The 17,813-nt window shown below is 44.2% G+C and overlaps 1 protein-coding gene across 2 annotated transcripts; it reads right to left on the bottom strand.

The window, feature by feature from the left end:
* Positions 1-70: 70 nt before the first annotated feature.
* On the bottom strand, positions 71-16,715 carry LOC118398041 (CTP synthase 1). Of its 2 annotated transcripts, none has more exons than XM_035793010.2 (17): positions 16,505-16,715; positions 14,019-14,207; positions 10,677-10,847; positions 10,218-10,318; positions 9,849-10,049; positions 9,625-9,705; positions 9,220-9,371; positions 6,010-6,142; positions 5,453-5,541; positions 5,064-5,158; positions 3,640-3,746; positions 3,455-3,551; positions 2,454-2,509; positions 2,256-2,352; positions 1,963-2,107; positions 1,607-1,702; positions 71-1,380 (listed from the first exon to the last, which is right to left on the bottom strand). In XM_035793010.2, the coding sequence occupies exons 2-16, from the start codon at positions 14,182-14,184 to the stop codon at positions 1,627-1,629; spliced, it is 1,767 nt and encodes a 588-aa protein (XP_035648903.1). In that variant the 5' UTR covers positions 14,185-14,207; positions 16,505-16,715; the 3' UTR covers positions 71-1,380; positions 1,607-1,626. The 2 variants fall into 2 exon arrangements, with proteins under 2 accessions (XP_035648903.1, XP_035648904.1); XM_035793011.2 differs by lacking the exon at positions 16,505-16,715 and adding an exon at positions 16,202-16,364.
* Positions 16,716-17,813: the final 1,098 nt, after the last annotated feature.

Raw genomic sequence — 17,813 nt, 5'->3', positions numbered from 1 at the left:
CACAATTTACATGCTAAAATCACCACGAACATGAGCATGTCCAAATTAAGATCACACGTATCCTTAAGTCTGGAGTTCATGCTTTATTTGAATAGTTTGTAGGAAATTGCATGGCCTTAGAGTAGGTCTAGTCAAAGGCTTTTCGGTGAATCCTATTTCATGGCTCTTTGAAAGCTCACAGCTTTCATTCTCTCCCAACTATACCAAGTTATGTTAAATCAATACAGACCAAATTGAGGTGTAAAGTTCTGACAGGCAGGTAACTTTTATTTTTAAACCAGGGACCTTGGTGCTGATGTATTGGGATTCAATGTTCCAAACATTGCTCACCATGTTTGTCTCATCACTTTTAGATGAACAAGCTAGAGGAGCCATGTCTGCATTTTGGCACAGGTACAGCAGATTTAACTTCCTAGCAAAAAATATCTAATTGATGGGGCTTTTTAATTATTTTTTTCCGCGTAGCTTACCGGAAACAATTAGTCACTTAACTCAGTGTCTCCCTTTATAGGGGTTTATTAGTGCCAGTCCACAAACCTGAGGACACTACTGCTAAATGTAATTGAGTTGAATTAAGTACCCAATTCGCCTGGAACAGTCATTCCTATTCATGAATTCAACCCAATGTATACAAAATCTTGATCAAATGCCTAATGAGCAAAGCATGTAGGATCATCCTGCTCTTCAGTAATCACAGAGATCTATAAACCTGTCTGGATTGAATTGAGGCAACATCACATGCAATCTTCACTGACAAAACGGTTCAACATCCATTGTACTACCAGTAATATTAATTTTACATTAATATCATTTCACAAAGCAAATTCAGTGGCTGAGTAACACTATCACATCAATATAAACAGGTTGTACGTTCTTAACTCAATGAAACCAAAAAGACCCAGTCCCCCAGAATACTGCTATTACACACGTATGCATAATATATGTCCAGAGATTGGACAAATCCTGACCAATCCATTGGTTTGTTCATCTTTCTTACAGTCCAGTCCTGTATGCTTGTCACTAAAAATGCATACAATTCTACCTTGAAGCTATCAAGGGATTTTATTCTGGATAAATAAAGGTCAAAGAAACAGCAGTCACTTCCTTCTCAGACGAAGATAATTATACATATTCAAGACTGCATATAAATGAAAGTCACAAAATAACCATGTATTATACAGTTACGTACTCAATGTACTATGATTGTCAAACAGTACAAAGAGGTCAATTTCATGATCGTTGTCACGAGCATATAGAAAAATACTAAACAATCCCTTTCAGTTCATACGTTCAGGAAGGTCAGGAAAAATGTCTAAAAAAAATTTAAAAAACATTCCATCCCTTGACTTGTGACGATCCTCTTCATTGTTTCTTTCCCCCCTGCAAGAAAGGAAATGTTTTGTGTGGTCAGATAAATGGTTCCAACAAATATGTTAGGAACTAGCTGCATGGTTACAGCCAAATATAGCCTTGATTAAGTTATGTGGCCTGGAAACCGTACTGATTTCACAATCAGTTTGGATTCCAGGCTAGAAAAAAAAACATGTCAAAGAATAAAATGGTGCCTGATGAGTGATTGCAGGGTGTTTGTAGTGTTGTGGCCTACCTTGTGTTCCGCAGTCACATTCACTCCTGTGAGATGGAGCACTCGGCTATTTCGGAGTCTGGGGTGCTGCTACCGCTCCGATCACTGTACGTGTCCCTACGGAAATGGGATTCATATACTTACACCAAACTCTTCAACACAATATTTTGTATTAGAACGGCATACTGTTGCTATAAAATGTTTAAGTTCCACGGAACAATATTAAATTGAGGCAGTTCTTATAACTATGGCTGTCCATTCATTGCCAGCATGGCTGCAGTCTTTCTACAGCCCTACTGCTACATTTAACACAGGCTTACGACTCATTGATACTTGTATGGAATCATACTGATTCTAAGGGAATGTTCGTTGGTTACCGTGGAGACAGACGGCAGCCCTTGTGCAGGTAGCTCTGTAGTTTCCCGGCTGATGCCAGCAGGAGGCCAAAGTAGGGAGGCGATGGTTTGATGGGGCGAGAGGTGAACTCAGGATGATACTGCACCCCTACGAAATAGGGATGATCTGGAAATCCAGCAGAAAAGGAGATGGTGCTGTAGTTCATGTTAGGTCTGGGTGAAAAGGCACGAGCAAACCTGACCAACAACCACGTAGAGCTAATATTTTGTCCACCCATACACACATGATCCCTGACTCTCTCTCTCGCTCTTACCGTCTAGCTCGATGATTTCCATTCGCTCTCCTTCTATGTCTTGACCCACAAAGTGAAAGCCTTTCCCCTCAAAGTGCTCCTTCAACTCTGGATTCACCTGAGACAGGAATAGGAAACAAGTTAAGCACACTGAACCACACCCACTATTGACATGTAGAGAAGGGATATACAGAGAGAGAAAGTGAACCTCCGACAAACCTCAAAGCGATGTCTGTGTCTCTCATCCACATACTCAACATCTCCGTAAAGTCGTCCTGCAATGAAACAACTATAAGCACAGAGCAGGTATATGGTGTGATTATGACGGTGAGCACAGAGCAGGTATATGGTGTGATTATGACGGTAAGCACAGAGCAGGTATATGGTGTGATTATGACGGTAAGCACAGAGCAGGTATATGGTGTGATTATGACGGTAAGCACAGAGCAGGTATATGGTGTGATTATGACGGTAAGCACAGAGCAGGTATATGGTGTGATTATGACGGTAAGCACAGAGCAGGTATATGGTGTGATTATGACGGTAAGCACAGAGCAGGTATATGGTGTGATTATGACGGTAAGCACAGAGCAGGTATATGGTGTGATTATGACGGTGAGCACAGAGCAGGTATATGGTGTGATTATGACGGTGAGCACAGAGCAGGTATATGGTGTGATTATGACGGTAAGCACAGAGCAGCTATATGGTGTGATTATGACGGTAATCACAGAGCAGGTATATGGTGTGATTATGACGGTAAGCACAGAGCAGGTATATGGTGTGATTATGACGGTAAGCACAGAGCAGGTATATGGTGTGATTATGACGGTAAGCACAGAGCAGGTATATGGTGTGATTATGACGGTAAGCACAGAGCAGGTATATGGTGTGATTATGACGGTAAGCACAGAGCAGGTATATGGTGTGATTATGACGGTAAGCACAGAGCAGGTATATGGTGTGATTATGACGGTGAGCACAGAGCAGGTATATGGTGTGATTATGACGGTGAGCACAGAGCAGGTATATGGTGTGATTATGACGTAAGCACAGAGCAGGTATATGGTGTGATTATGACGGTGAGCACAGAGCAGGTATATGGTGTGATTATGACGTAAGCACAGAGCAGGTATATGGTGTGATTATGATGGTGAGCACAGAGCAGGTATATGGTGTGATTATGACGGTGACTTCACTCTCAAAGTTCAGTCTCTTACTTAGAATACTGTTGGTGGTCTTGAAAATGGTCCGTCTCTTTCCCAGCCTCATGGTCCCGCCCATTTGCCCAGGATTGTGTTCTGGCATGTCAATCACCTAGAGCGAAGCAATAAAGGGATATATTTGTTTGTTGGCCTTTAGAACCAGTAAAGGGGAAGAGAGATCTTATGAATGCGGAACCTACCACAGGATACTTTGATTCGGGATCAAACTCTGTTGAGTTGGCATCTTCCCAGCCTAGCATTTTCCTGGCAAACTCACACACAGCCAGCTGCATCCCTAGACACACACCTGCAAACACATACCAGTCAGGTTAACACGGCACATACACTAAAGTATGTGGACACTCATTCAAATTTGTGGATTTGCCTATTTCAGCCACACCCGTTGCTGACAGGTGTATAGAATTGAGCACACAGCCATGCAATCTCCATAGGAACACATTGGCAGTAGAATGGCCTTACTGAAGAGCTCAGTGACTTTCAACGTGAAACCGTCATAGGATGCCACCTTTTCAGTCAGTTCGGCAAATTTCGGTACTGCTGGAGCTCCCCCGATCAACTGTGTGTGCGGTTATTGTGAAGTGGAAACATCTAGGAGCAACAACGGCTCAGCCACGAAGTGGTAGGACGCACAAGCTCACAGAACGGGACAGCCGAGTGCTGAAGCACTTAAAAATCGTCTGTCCTTGGTTGCAACACTCAGTACCGAGTTCCAAACTGCCTCTGGAAACAACGTCAGCACAATATCTGTTCGTTGGGAGCTTCATGAAATGGGTTTCCATGACCGAACAGCCGCCTAAGAACACCATGCGCAATGCCAAGTGTCGGCTGGGGTGGTGTAAAGCTCGCCGACGTTGGACTCTGGAGCAGTGGAAATGCGTTCTCTGGGGTGATGAATAACGCTTCACCATCTGGCATTCCGACGGACAAACCCAGTTTGGCGGATGCCAGGAGAACACGATCTGCCCCAATGCATAGTGCCAAATGTAAAGTTTGGTGGAGGAAGAATAATGGTCTGGGGCTGTTTTTCATGGTTCTGGATAGGCCCCTTAGTTCCAGCGAAGGGAAATCTTAACGCTACATCCTACAATGACATTCTAGATGATTCTGAGCTTCCAACTTTGTGGCAACAGTTTGGGGAAGGTCCTTTCCTGTTTCAGCATGACAATGACCCCGTGCGAGGTCCATACAGAAATGGTTTGGAATAACTTCACTGGCCTGTACAGTGCCCTGACCTCAACCCCATCGAACACCTTTGGGATGAATTGGAACGCCAACTTCGAGCCAGACCTAATCACCCAACATCAGTGCCAGACCTCACTAATGATCTTGTGGCTGAATGGAAGAAAGTCTCCGCAGCAATGTTCAAACATCTAGTGGAAAGCCTTCCCAGAAGAGTGGAGGCTGTTATAGCAGCAAAGGGGGACCAACACCATAATAATGCCCATGATTTTGGAATGAGATGTTTGACGAGCTCGTGTCCACATACTTCTGGCCATGTAGTGTACATGAAGGATTATAGGAATAGAAAGCTTTAATGTTTTCCTTGCTGTAAAGATTATTGCATCATCATGACTGCCTGCCACTGATACAGCCCATTTGGTACCTAGGAAGGGTTTCTTCTGTTTGCGTGCCCAGTTGATAGCCTGAATCTTCCCTTCTGTCCCTCTGACTCCAAACCCCCCAGGTACCAGGATGCCACTGTGGAGAGAAACACCATAATGAACATATAGACTCACTATACTGACCCCTTTCACTACCAGTACAACAGAGTCCAACTGATCCCCCTAACTCAGTGTTTAACAAAACTCTTCTTGTACCCAGCCACTTCTACTTACTTGAAGTGTTTAAATTCAAGCATACCTGATTCAACTGGATAAATCAGGTGTGCTGGTACTGAACTACCGTAGGTCAAATAAGTTGAACTTGCTGGGGGTACAAGAAGCGGATTGGAAAACAATGCCATAGCAGGTGCCTGGACTCTACCATACTCACTCAGCACTGCAGAGTTTTTGCCACGCCTCGTGGTACTTCACGGGCTCCTCCGTCAGTGTGTTTGGCTCCAGGTCTGCTGAGTCAATATACTGAGAGAGAGAAATGTGGGGGGAGAGAGAGAAGGGGGAGAAGCGACAAGCGGTTGCTATTTTAGGCGTCTCAAGACACATGATAGGACGTATCTTATCCTAGTTATGACATGACTGCACAAACAAATAGACTTCAACATGCATTCACCCTGTATAGCAGCAATCTTCTATCTCCAAAATAAAAACCTGTTCCTGAGGTCATCAAAGCCAGAGTAAAAGTATAATTTAGCCTTGCTGTATAAGAAACTAAATAGAAAACCTGTGCACGGCAGTGAATCTTCAAGGTGCTTGTGGTTCTACGGCTGGTTTCTCCAGACAAAGATTAAGCGTAATCTTGGACTACAATTCATTTTCTACATTGAAGATGTTTCTTAGTCCAGGACTAGTCTTATTATATGTCCAGGAAACTGGCATGCAGTGCCTTCCAAGTGTGTAGCTTGTACAAGTGTGACCTTTGTGCGTGTTTACCTTGATCTCCAGTTTGTGGTTGATGGCTAGGGCCGAGTGTTCCAGAGCTTTGATGACTGACGCGTAGGAGTCTGTGAACTTGGTGTATTTCCCCACCAGGGCTATAGAACACTGCTCTAGGAGCCTGTCTGACCTGGGATTCAAACACACACCACAGGCAAGGTTATATGCCGCGTTCAAAACAACTGGGAACTCAGAAATCTCAGACTTCAGTGCACTCAAGACAACAGGGAACTGTTGAAACGAGCTCCGGCTGAGGAAAATTGTTTTGAACGGTCATCCAACTCGTAATTCCAAGTCGGATACTCTGACATCTTTCTAGGGCTCCAACCCGAAGATCACTGATGTCATGATTTGACCTTGTTTTGATTTTGATTTGACCTTGTATTATCCTCAAAGCGGGCAAAGAAGGTGCTTAGTTTGTCTGGTAGCGTGATGTCGGTGTCCGTGACGTGACTGTTTTTTTTTTGTAATCTGATTTCCTGTAGACCCTGCCACATATGTCTCGTGTCTGAGCCATCGAATTGTGACTCCACTTTGTCTCTGTACTGACATTTTGCTTGTTTGATTGCCAAGTTGAGGGAATAACTACAATGTTTATATTAAGCCATATTCCCAGACCTCTTTCTGTGGTTAAATGCGGTGGTTCACACTTTCAGTTTTGCGCGAATGCCACCATTCATCCACGGTTTCTGGTTAGGGTAGGTTTTAATAGTCACAGTGGGTCCAACATCTCCAATGCACTTCTTTATAAACTCACTCACGAGTCAGCGTATAGATCGATGTGGTTATCTGAGCCTAACTGGAACATATTCCGAATGGTCAGACCAGCGTTGAATGGTGCTAGTCACTGGTACATCCTGTTTGAGTTTCTGCCTATAAGACGGTAGGAGCAAGATGGCGTCGTGGTCGGATTTTCCGAAGGGTGTTCGGGGGAGGTATTTGTATGAATTGCGTTAGTTAGAGTGGCAGTGGTTGAATGTATTACACCCGAGCGTAGTGCAATCAATATGCTGATAGAATTTAGGTAGCCTTGTTCTCAAACTTGCTTTGTTAAAATTCCCAGCCACCATAAATGCAGCCTCAGGATATGTGGTTTCCAGTTTACATAGTCCAGCGAAATTCCTTTAGGGCCGTCTTGCTGTCTGCTTGAGGGGGAATGTACACAGCTGTGAAGATAACTGACAAGAATTCTCTTGGAAGATAATATGGCCGGCATTTGATTGTAAGGACTTCTAGGTTGGGTGAGCAGAAGGACTTGAGTTGCTTTATGTTGTTATGATTACACCATGAGTCGTTAATCATCAAGTATACACCCCCACCCTTCCTCTTCCCAGAGAGGAGTTTATCTCTGTTGGCGCAATGCATGGAGAAGCCCGGTGGCTGAAACAATTCCGACAACATATCCTGAGAGAGCCATGTTTCCGTGAAACTGAGAATGTTACAATCTCTGATGTCTCTCTGGAAGGCAACCCTTCGAATTTTATCTAACTTGTTGAGAGACTGGACATTGGCGAGTAGTATACTCGAGGGCGGTGGGCGATGTGCACGTCTACGGAGCCTGACCAGGAGGCCGACCCGTCTGCGGCAACGTTGTTTTGGGTTGGCTTCTGGGATTAGGTCCATTGACCTGGGTGGTGGTCCAAACAGAGGATCACCTTCGGGAAAGTCTTATTTCTGGTCGTAATGTTGGTAAGTTGAAATTGTTCTTATATCCAATAGTTCTTCCTGGCTGTATGTAATAATACAGTGAGGCAAAAAAGTATTTAGTTGGCCACCAATTGTGCAAGTTCTCCCACTTAAAAAGATGAGAGAGGCCTGTAATTTTCATCATAGGTACACTTCAACTATGACAGACAAAATGAGAAAAAAAATCCAGAAAATCACATTGTAGGATTTTTAATTAATTTACTTGCAAATGATGGTGGAAAATAAGTATTTGGTCAATAACAAAAGTTTATCTCAATACTTTGTTATATACCCTTTTTTGGCAATGACAGAGGTCAAACTTTTTTTGTAAGTCTTCACAAGGTTTTCACACACTGTTGCTGGTATTTTGGCCCATTCCTCCATGCAGATCTCCTCTAGAGCAGTGATGTTTTGGGGCTGTTGCTGGCCAACACGGACTTTCAACTCCCTCCAAAGATTTTCTATGGGGTTTGAAATGCTTACGAAGCCACTCCTTCGTTGCCCAGGCGGTGTGTTTGGGATCATTGTCATGCTGAAAGACCCAGCCACGTTTCATCTTCAATGCCCTTGCTGATGGTAGGCTTTGTTACTTTGGTCCCAGCTCTCTGCAGGTCATTCACTAGATCCCCCCGTGTGGTTCTGGGATTTTTGCTCACCGTTCTTGTGATCATTTTGACCCCACGGGGTGAGATCTTGCGTGGAGCCCCAGATCGAGGGAGGACAATCAGATCGTCTTGTATGTCTTCCATTTCCTAATGATTGCTCCCACAGTTGATTTCTTCAAACCAAGCGGCTTACCTATTGCAGATTCAGTCTTCCCAGCCTGGTACAGGTTTACAATTTTGTTTCTGGTGTCCTTTGACAGCTCTTTGGTCTTGGCCATAGTGGAGTTTGGAGTGTGACTGTTTGAGGTTGTGGACAGGTGTCTTTTATACTGATAACAAGTTCAAACAGGTGCCATTAATACAGGTAACGAGTGGAGGACAGAGGAGCCTCTTAAAGAAGAAGTTACAGGTCTGTGAGAGCCAGAAATCTTGCTTACATATTTTCCACCATAATTTGCAAATAAAATCATTAAAAATCCTACAATGTGATTTTCTTCTTTTTTTTCTCCCTCATTTTGTCTGTCATAGTTGAAGTGTACCTATGATGAAAATTACAGACCTCTCTCATCTTTTTACGTGGGAGAACTTGCACAATTGGTGGCTGACTAAATACTTTTTTGCCCCACTCTACTTCTGATTTACTGGGGTAACAATTTAAGAAATAATACATAAAAAAATAAATACTGCATAGTTTTTTGTTTCTACCTAATAGTTAATTGTCCTCACCTGGTGTCCCAGCTCTGAATTAGTCCCTTCTTTGAAGGACCGACATTGGACAGACCTATGCCCGGTTTCCCAAAAGCATCTTAAGGCCAAGTTCACCATTAGAACCATTGAGCTCAATGGGTCTAAATAATTGAGTGCTACCAGTCCCAGAGATTGCCTGCCCGCACACCTAGCAGACACACCTACCCACCTGTCAGACATCTCCTTCCACTTGGTAAGCATCTTCCTGGGGCGTGTCTCTATAGGAAGGTCTAGTCTCTGACAGAAGTAGCCTACCACCCCCTGGTCCTCCAGTAGCAAAGGCACTCTGTAGATGGACGACACGTCTGCCACGCAGATCACCTGGGGGAGGAGAGGAGAAAAGAGCATACACTCAGGCACAACTAGATGTTTCACTGGATCTTCATCCATTCATCTCTCCTCGCATCCTTCTCAAAAACACAGATGGAAAAGTCAATGGGGAGGAACCTTGGATATTTCCCCCCAATACGTTTGGGAAGGAGGCGAGGAGATGGGATGTGAGGAATCGCTGGGAAGACTTATTGTGCCAGTGTCGCGTTTCATCCTAGTGTGTGGCTGTAGGATCAGGTCTTACCTGTTCAGGTTCTACGTGACAGAACATAGAGATCTTCTCTTTGACAGAGTTCTCCAGGGGAGTGGAGCAGCGACACATGATCTAGAGGGTTTTGAGAACACAATTAGCTAACAGGCAATCCTTAAACACTAAAATCTATAAAATGGATAGAAAAGTGGTTATGACTGTCATACCTTGCCACACTTGGTCAAATTTGGTAGAAACTTGGTCAAATTTAAACTCACCAGATCAGGAGACAGGCCCAGTCCCCTGAGCTCTCTGACACTGTTCTGAGTGGGCTTGGACTTCTGCTCTCCTGTGGCACTGGGCTGTGGTACCAGGCTGACGTGGATGTTACAAAAGTTCTCCCTCTTCACCTTAAACTGGAACTGCCTGAAGGCTTCGATGAAAGGCATGCTCTCGATGTCTCCCACGGTGCCTCCAAGCTGCACACATAAACATACATACCGGGAAACACAATTACACAGGAATACAACTAGTAACAACCCAGCCTGAAATGACTCCTCAAGTACATATGCCACACTAATATCAAACCAAGAAAGGGTATCAGGAAGTCATTGATCTACCCCTTTACCATAATCATAATATTTTACCTCGATGACACAGATCTGAGGCTCCACACCGTCATCGTCAACAGGTACTCTAGCCTGACGCATCACCCACTCCTGGATGGCATCAGTGATGTGGGGCACCACTGCAAAGGACAAACCAAACAGGGACAGTTAGTCTGGATATGCATAGAACATTTCACAAGAGAACTTGATATATCATATCCTTCCTCTTTGGTTCTTCGTAGGATATGGGACAGAGGTCAGAACTGCCATGCCAAAAAATCTAAATCAAATTCACCTCAACTATTCAACCAAGATCTGAACTCCCATATGCCCAGTCTCTCTCCCACCATGACTTGGTTTTACCCTGTACTGTATTTCCCAGGTAATCCCCTCTCCTCGTTATTGACAGACTGGCAGATCTTCCTCTAACCTCTGGTTATACTGGTTCTCCCCCAGTCATTCCAGGCTTATTCCACACTGTCTTATAGGTAGTCTTACCCTGTACAGTCTTCCCCAGGTAGTCTCCTCTCCTCTCCTTGTTGATGACAGACTGGTAGATCTTGCCAGTGGTCAGGTTGTTGTCTTTGGTCAGTCTGATGTCCAGGAACCTCTCGTAGTTCCCCAGGTCCAGATCCACCTCACCACCATCATCCAGCACAAACACCTCACCTGGACAGAGACCAGAGGAACGGGGTTAAAAACCCCTCACATGTAGAGAGACTAGAGGAACAGGGTTAAAACCCCTCACCTGGAGAGAGACTAGAGGAACAGGGTTAAAACCCCTCACCTGGAGAGAGACTAGAGAAACAGGGTTAAAACCCCTCACCTGGAGAGAGACTAGAGGAACAGGGTTAAAACCCCTCACCTGGAGAGAAACTATAATATAATAATAAAAATGGAGAGAGAATATATGCTAGAGAAACAGGGTTAAAATTTAGCAGAGAAACGCATGTAGAGAGACTAGAGAAACAGGGTTATCCAAAGCTAGAGGAACAGGGTTAAAACCCAGTCATGTGTGCATACATTCACCCGTAGAGAGATGGGAACAGGGTCCCTGTAGGGATAGAGAAACAGGGTTAAAACCCCTCACCTGTAGAGAGACTAGAGAAACAGGGTTAAAACCCCTCACCTGGCTAGAGAAACAGGGTTAAAACCCCCACCTGACTAGAGAAACAGGGTTAAAACCCCCAACTGAGCTACAGGACCACAACTAGAAGAACAGGGTTAAAACCCCTCACCTGGAGAGAGACTAGAGAAACAGGGTTAAAACCCCTCACATGTAGAGAGACTAGAGAAACAGGGTTAAAACCCCTCACCTGGAGAGAGACTAGAGAAACAGGGTTAAAACCCCTCACCTGGAGAGAGACTAGAGAAACAGGGTTAAAACCCCTCACCAGGAGAGAGACTAGAGAAACAGGGTTAAAACCCCTCACCCGGAGAGAGACTAGAGGAACAGGGTTAAAATCCCTCACCTGTAGAGAGACTAGAGAAACAGGGTTAAAATCCCTCACCCGGAGAGAGACTAGAGGAACAGGGTTAAAACCCCTCACCTGGAGAGAGACTAGAGAAACAGGGTTAAAATCCCTCACCTGGAGAGAGACTAGAGAAACAGGGTTAAAACCCCTCACCTGGAGAGAGACTAGAGAAACAGGGTTAAAACCCCTCACCTGGAGAGAGACTAGAGAAACAGGGTTAAAACCCCTCACATGTAGAGAGACTAGAGGAACAGGGTTAAAACCCCTCACCTGGAGAGAGACTAGAGGAACAGGGTTAAAACCCCTCACCTGGAGAGAGACTAGAGAAACAGGGTTAAAACCCCTCACATGTAGAGAGACTAGAGAAACAGGGTTAAAACTCCTCACCTGGAGAGAGACTAGAGGAACAGGGTTAAAAACCCCTCACCCGAAAGAAGTAGGGGAGTGGCATGGTTAAAACCCAACACACAAACACCTGATTCTGCTAATTTTATTTGATGTTCATGTCTCCATCTGTATGGATGTTGATCTAAACTCAGCAAAAAAAGAAACGTCCCTTTTACAGGACCCGGTCTTTCAAAGATAATTAGTAGAAATCCAAATAACTTCACAGATCTTCAGTGTAAAGGGTTTAAACACTTAATGAACACTATTAATGAACATGCACCCTAGGAACGGTCGTTAAGACACTAACAGCTTACAGACGGTAGGCTTTTAAGGTCACAGTTATGAGGCCTTTCTACTGACTCTGAAAAAGACCAAAAGAAAGAAGCCTAGGATCCCTGCTCATCTGCGTGAACGTGCCTTAGGCATGCTGCAAGGAGGCATGAGAACTGCAGATGTGGCCAGGGCAATACATTGCAATGTCTGTACTGTGAGACGCCTAAGACAGCGCTACAGGGAGACAGGACGGACAGCTGATCGCCCTCACAGTGCAGACCACGTGTAATAACACCTGCACAGGATCGGTACATCCGAACATCACACCTGCGGGACAGGTACAGGATGGCAACAAAAACTGCCCAAGTTACACCAAGAACACACAATCCCTCCATCAGTGCTCAGACTGTCCGCAATAGGCTGAGAGAGGCTGGACTGAGGGCTTGTAGGCCTGTTGTAAGGCAGGTCCTCACCAGATATCAACGGCAACAACGTCGCCTATTTGCACAAACCCACCATCGCTGGACCAGACAGGACTGGCAAAAAGTGCTCTTCACTAACGAGTCACAGTTTTGTCTAACCAGGGGTGATGGTTGGAGTCGCACTTATCATCGAAGGAATGAGCATTACACCGAGGCCTGTACTCTGGAGCGGGATCGATTTGGAGGTGGAGGGTCTGTCATGGTCTGGAGGGTCTGTCATGTCACAGCATCATCGGAGTGAGCTTGTTGTCATTGCAGGCAATCTCAACGCTGTGTGTTACAGGGAAGACATCCTCCTCCCTCATATGGTACCTTTCCTGCAGGCTCATCCTGACATGACCCTCCAGCATGACAATGCCACCAGCCATACTGCTCGTTCTGTGCGTGATTTCCTGAAACACAGGAATGTCAGTCTTCTGCCATGGCCAGCGAAGAGCCCAGATCTCAATCCCATTGAGCACGTCTGGGACCTGTTGGATCGGAGGATGAGGGCAAGGGCCAATCTCCCCAGAAATGTCTGGGAACGTGCAGGTGCCTTGGTGGAAGAGTGGGGTAACATCTCACAACAAGAACTGGCAAATCTGGTGCAGTCCATGAGGAGGAGATGTACTGCAGTACTTAATGCAGCTGGTGGCTGTTACCTTTGTTCAGGGACACATTATTCAATTTCTGTTAGTCACATGTCTGTGGAACTTGTTCAGTTTATGTCTCAGTTGTTGAATCTTGTTATGTTCATACAAATATTTACACATGTTAAGTTTGCTGAAAATAAACACAGTTGACAGTGAGAGGACGGTTCTTTTTTTGGCGAGTTTAGATTATTGCTGTACACTTCTGCACACACACAACACCAAGATTAATTCCTAGTAAAATTTATTGCATAGCAATAACGGTATATGATTCTGACTACTGTGCTTCAGCAGAGTCATTCCATAACAAACTAAGAATAGCACTTGGGAGGCCTCATGGCATATAATACCTTTACAGTGTAGTTTTCAACCTATTTTAGTTAGTTAGCCGTTTCTTATGTTTCATGATCCTGGACTTACTCTTGAGAAGCACTGGTGTAGATCATGTATTAGATAAAACTATTTTGTGAACAGAGTTACACCGCATACACAACACAGATGTCATAAACTGATGGGATACAGAACATAGAAATAGAATGACATTGTCATAGAATTCACTCTATTTCTATGATACAGAACATTTCCTGGACTCACCGTGCTCGTACGGAGAGAAGGTCCCAGCGTCTATGTTGATGTAGGGGTCGATCTTGATGGCAGTGACACGCAGACCACATGACTTGAGAATGGTTCCCACGCTGGAGGCGATGATCCCCTTCCCGATGCCAGAGATGACGCCACCAGTGACCAGGATGTACTTCATTGTGGCACTGGGTAGGAGTAGGGCTGTGGAGGTCATTACATTTTGTCAGCTGGTTACTGTCATGCAAAAGACTGCCGTTCTCACGGTAACTGACCGTTAATTAACAACATGTTGAGCATCTCCAGGCCTCCATGCATACAAGCCACTGAGGTGTGCTTTTAGAACATCTACATTTTAAAAAGTCTAATAAATCTATTTAATATACACCATCACAATACATACATTATTTATTTGATTCAGTTCTAAAGAAACATTATGATATGAAGAAAATGTATTTCAGAAGAACAGAATATGAGTTGGTCTACTGTATGTTACCTGGCTATGTGCCATGCCATAGACTGTAGACTTGTTCAGTTAGCAGACAAGATATGTTTATAAGTCCCGTGGCATTATTTTATATTAAATGATTTTATAGTAAGAAGAATATTATTGAACTTAGCTGAATAAAATAGAAAGGATATTTATCCCATTCCTAAAAGTGATCATTTGAAACAGGTCCTATATGGTAGATTTAAAGTTATTTGGCAACTTTAGTTGTGAATGATACAAACCTTAGAATGCCTTAGAAATCAAAAGATATATGGGCTGCATGAAGCGACTAGAGACTATTAATGACTTGAGAAAGTCGCTAAAAAAGCTTTACGCTCTGTTCATTGCCTCAGGCTGCACACGCTGTTCTCTCTTCAAATGGTCATATTTTCACCCACCAGACTATTCTCAATTTAATCGTCTCCACTAATATATAAAATGAGTTTTGATTTAGAATGGTCTATTATCAGATGTGAAGGGACTGGAGCAGGGGGGGAAACGACAGGTCATCCTTGTGAATGAGACCGCTTTCCCTCCTGGTTGTTTCTCAATCATGCTGGGGAGGCTACCCGTTATTTCACTCCATACATCAAACACTGTTTGAGGAGCACGCAGCTATTTCATTCAACTGTTGACACCCCCTCTCTCTGCGCTCTAAAGAAAGGAATGAAGGAGAGAGGGGAGGAGATGGAAACGCATGGTGGTGAGATATTCTGTAGCTAAAGGTCATGTCAGACTATTAATTATGAAAATATAAAAACATGCCCAATTACCAGTCTATTCAAAACCAAATTCACTATAATTGTAGGCCAACTCCAAGTTTGATTAATGTAGGTTACCAATTATGTATCAAAGAGATTAAATCATCTTTTTTAATCGTTATTTTACTTCAGGTTCTTTCAGGATTGAGCTCATATATAGGCCTATGCATAAACTAATATACATGTGTGTCTTGAATTAATCATCACCTGAGAAAGGTTGTACATTTCATTATGTTAGGCATTGAAACAACATCCACAAAGACCATGTTTTCCACTCAATTTCAACCTGTTGTTAAACTTCTGTCTTCAAATTGATCAATCACAGTGAGGTGAGTTTTAAAAGTATATACTGTTTTGATAAGTGTGATTTTCGATCCCATTTGCATTGATGTCAGAGTGGTCAGAGGGACAACAGAGCCCTGAGTGGAGTGCCAGGCCATTAGCGACCTGATGATCGTTAGCGAGGGTACTACTAACGTATGTCCAGAGTACATAAAAGGAGATTAACTGGACTCAATGGTCACAATAGCATTTTACTGCGGTCATGGCTGTGGGTGAGGCGGTAATAAGGTCACCTCAACAGCCCTAGGTAGGAGACAATAATACTCAGTTGATCAACTGTAGTTGATTGATTTATAGTATCTACTTGAGGCGCCAGGTAGCCTAGAGGTTGGAGGTTGCGCTATAGCAACTGGAGAATTCCTGATTCCTATCGTTCTGTCCACGTTATCACTGACCATGCGCGCGAAGGTACAGAACATGCAAAGACCACACACTATGAGAAACTTTGGTACCGGGTTGAGAAGGCGCGCGCATCTGAGGAATCACATTACTTTTCGCTCAATTAATTTAAACGTTTTAATTTAGCTACTTTCAGTAAATGCAACAACAATGTTAGAACTGTTTTGGTCGTTGAAAAACATCACACCAGTTGTAACACGAGTTACCTAGAGGTCTTGCAACATCTTCACGTTAGCTAGTTACTGGGCAGTTAGCTTTAATATAGCTAGTTATCCTATCCCATTAACAATGGTTGTGAGCCACACTAGCTGGCCAGCGATCTAAACTGAATCATAGGCCAGTGCACGAATCGATGTACCACGCGCCCAAACCTACGTCCGACTACAGTGCGAGAAACATATCAAATGCTGACTCCCAAGGACTGCATCACATGTCAACTGAGCTAGCAAGGTAACAGTAGGCTACATCAGGGCTGCAGTTATGTTCACAAAGCATGTTTTTCAACTCACCAAAAATAAATGGTGCACTGCGGTCAAACGGTAAGTCTTCGAACTTGATTTTAAATTGTCAATGTATAGAACATAGATTTTTTTCCTTCAAATCTCTAATAAAAAAAAAAGTAATTGATTTAGAATGTAGCGAGCTACCATCCATCCACTCCAACACGTGTTGATTGGCCAATCTAATACTACCAGAGCCGTACAGAAAAGACAAACCGGTAGGGGTGGTCGAGGACACCAAGATTGCGTAGGATCTGCGCATGCACCACGCTGGAAACGTAAATATTCTTCTTCTGCACGTGGCAGACAAGACGCCGTGTTGCGTATTGCTGCCTTTCGCAGGTTGGAGTGCGGATTACCCAATTTGGTCACCCCCAAAAAAGGGAAAAGAGGAATGGGAACATCTTAAATTCCACCACCATCGAACCCTGTACCTAAGCACCATCCCCCAAACCCACCACCCCTACCCCACTACTTTGGCCCTAAATAATCCTAAACCAAGCTGTCGGCCTGGGAGGAATGGAACCCCTTCTCTCAAAACTTTCTGTAGATCTTCTGCAATAAAATCTCCCACAACAAAATATTTCTCTGCTGCTGCAACTACCACATCTATCTAACGTGATTTCTGCTCCATCAATGCAGTGCAGTTGATCACCATGGCTATAAATGGAAGAAATCCAACCTTGCTAAAATTCATCCTCTCTGGCTTTCTCTCTTCAGGCCTAGTCAATGGGAGCCTCCCAGTTGAATTACCCTTGAGCTATCCTCTACTCTCTTCACTGCCTCAGCATAGGAAACTGTCCCACAAACACTGGCTCAATCGATCTCTCTCACAGGGCACCTTGGATCTCGAGATGCATGGGCCCCTCACAGTTGGCACACAGTGCTTTCTCTATACCAGCTGCACACTCCCCCTGACTATACCCTCCTGGACACACTCACATTGTGGGATCTCCCTTCTCCACACTGCTGTGTCTGAATCCTTGGCACCTAAAACACCGAAATGGGTTTGGAACCTAGACTGTCACAGAATAGTAGCAAATATAACCTAACCTGACCTTATCAGGAAGAAACTCTGTGTCAAAGATCAACAAGACAGACAGGGTATTCTCAGTCTTGCCATTGCCACCGGTTCTACGTCTCAGCAAACAGCGGGCGTCACAAACACTAGGAATATTCCTTTTCATTTGATACAAGTCTACACTCAATGCTACCCCACTGATCACCCCTTTTACCAGCACCCTGCACAGGAGAGGAAAGCACACCACAGATCGAGCCCCAAGCCACGTGACTCGGAGAGCCAGCTTCCTCTGGGAGG

Source organism: Oncorhynchus keta, chromosome 19 (assembly GCF_023373465.1).
Source record: "Oncorhynchus keta strain PuntledgeMale-10-30-2019 chromosome 19, Oket_V2, whole genome shotgun sequence".
Classification (NCBI taxonomy): domain Eukaryota; kingdom Metazoa; phylum Chordata; class Actinopteri; order Salmoniformes; family Salmonidae; genus Oncorhynchus; species Oncorhynchus keta.
This window is presented reverse-complemented; position numbering and strand designations above follow the sequence as displayed.

Coding starts and splice junctions, on each gene's coding strand:
- LOC118398041 (XM_035793010.2), bottom strand. CDS start 14,184: ATGAAGTACATCCTGGTCACTGGTGGCGTCATCTCTGGCATCGGGAAG. Junction 10,050..10,217: donor CTCAGATCTGTGTCATCGAG/GTAAAATATTAT, acceptor TTATGTGTGCAG/CTTGGAGGCACCGTGGGAGA. Junction 3,552..3,639: donor CCGAATCAAAGTATCCTGTG/GTAGGTTCCGCA, acceptor GCTTCGCTCTAG/GTGATTGACATGCCAGAACA.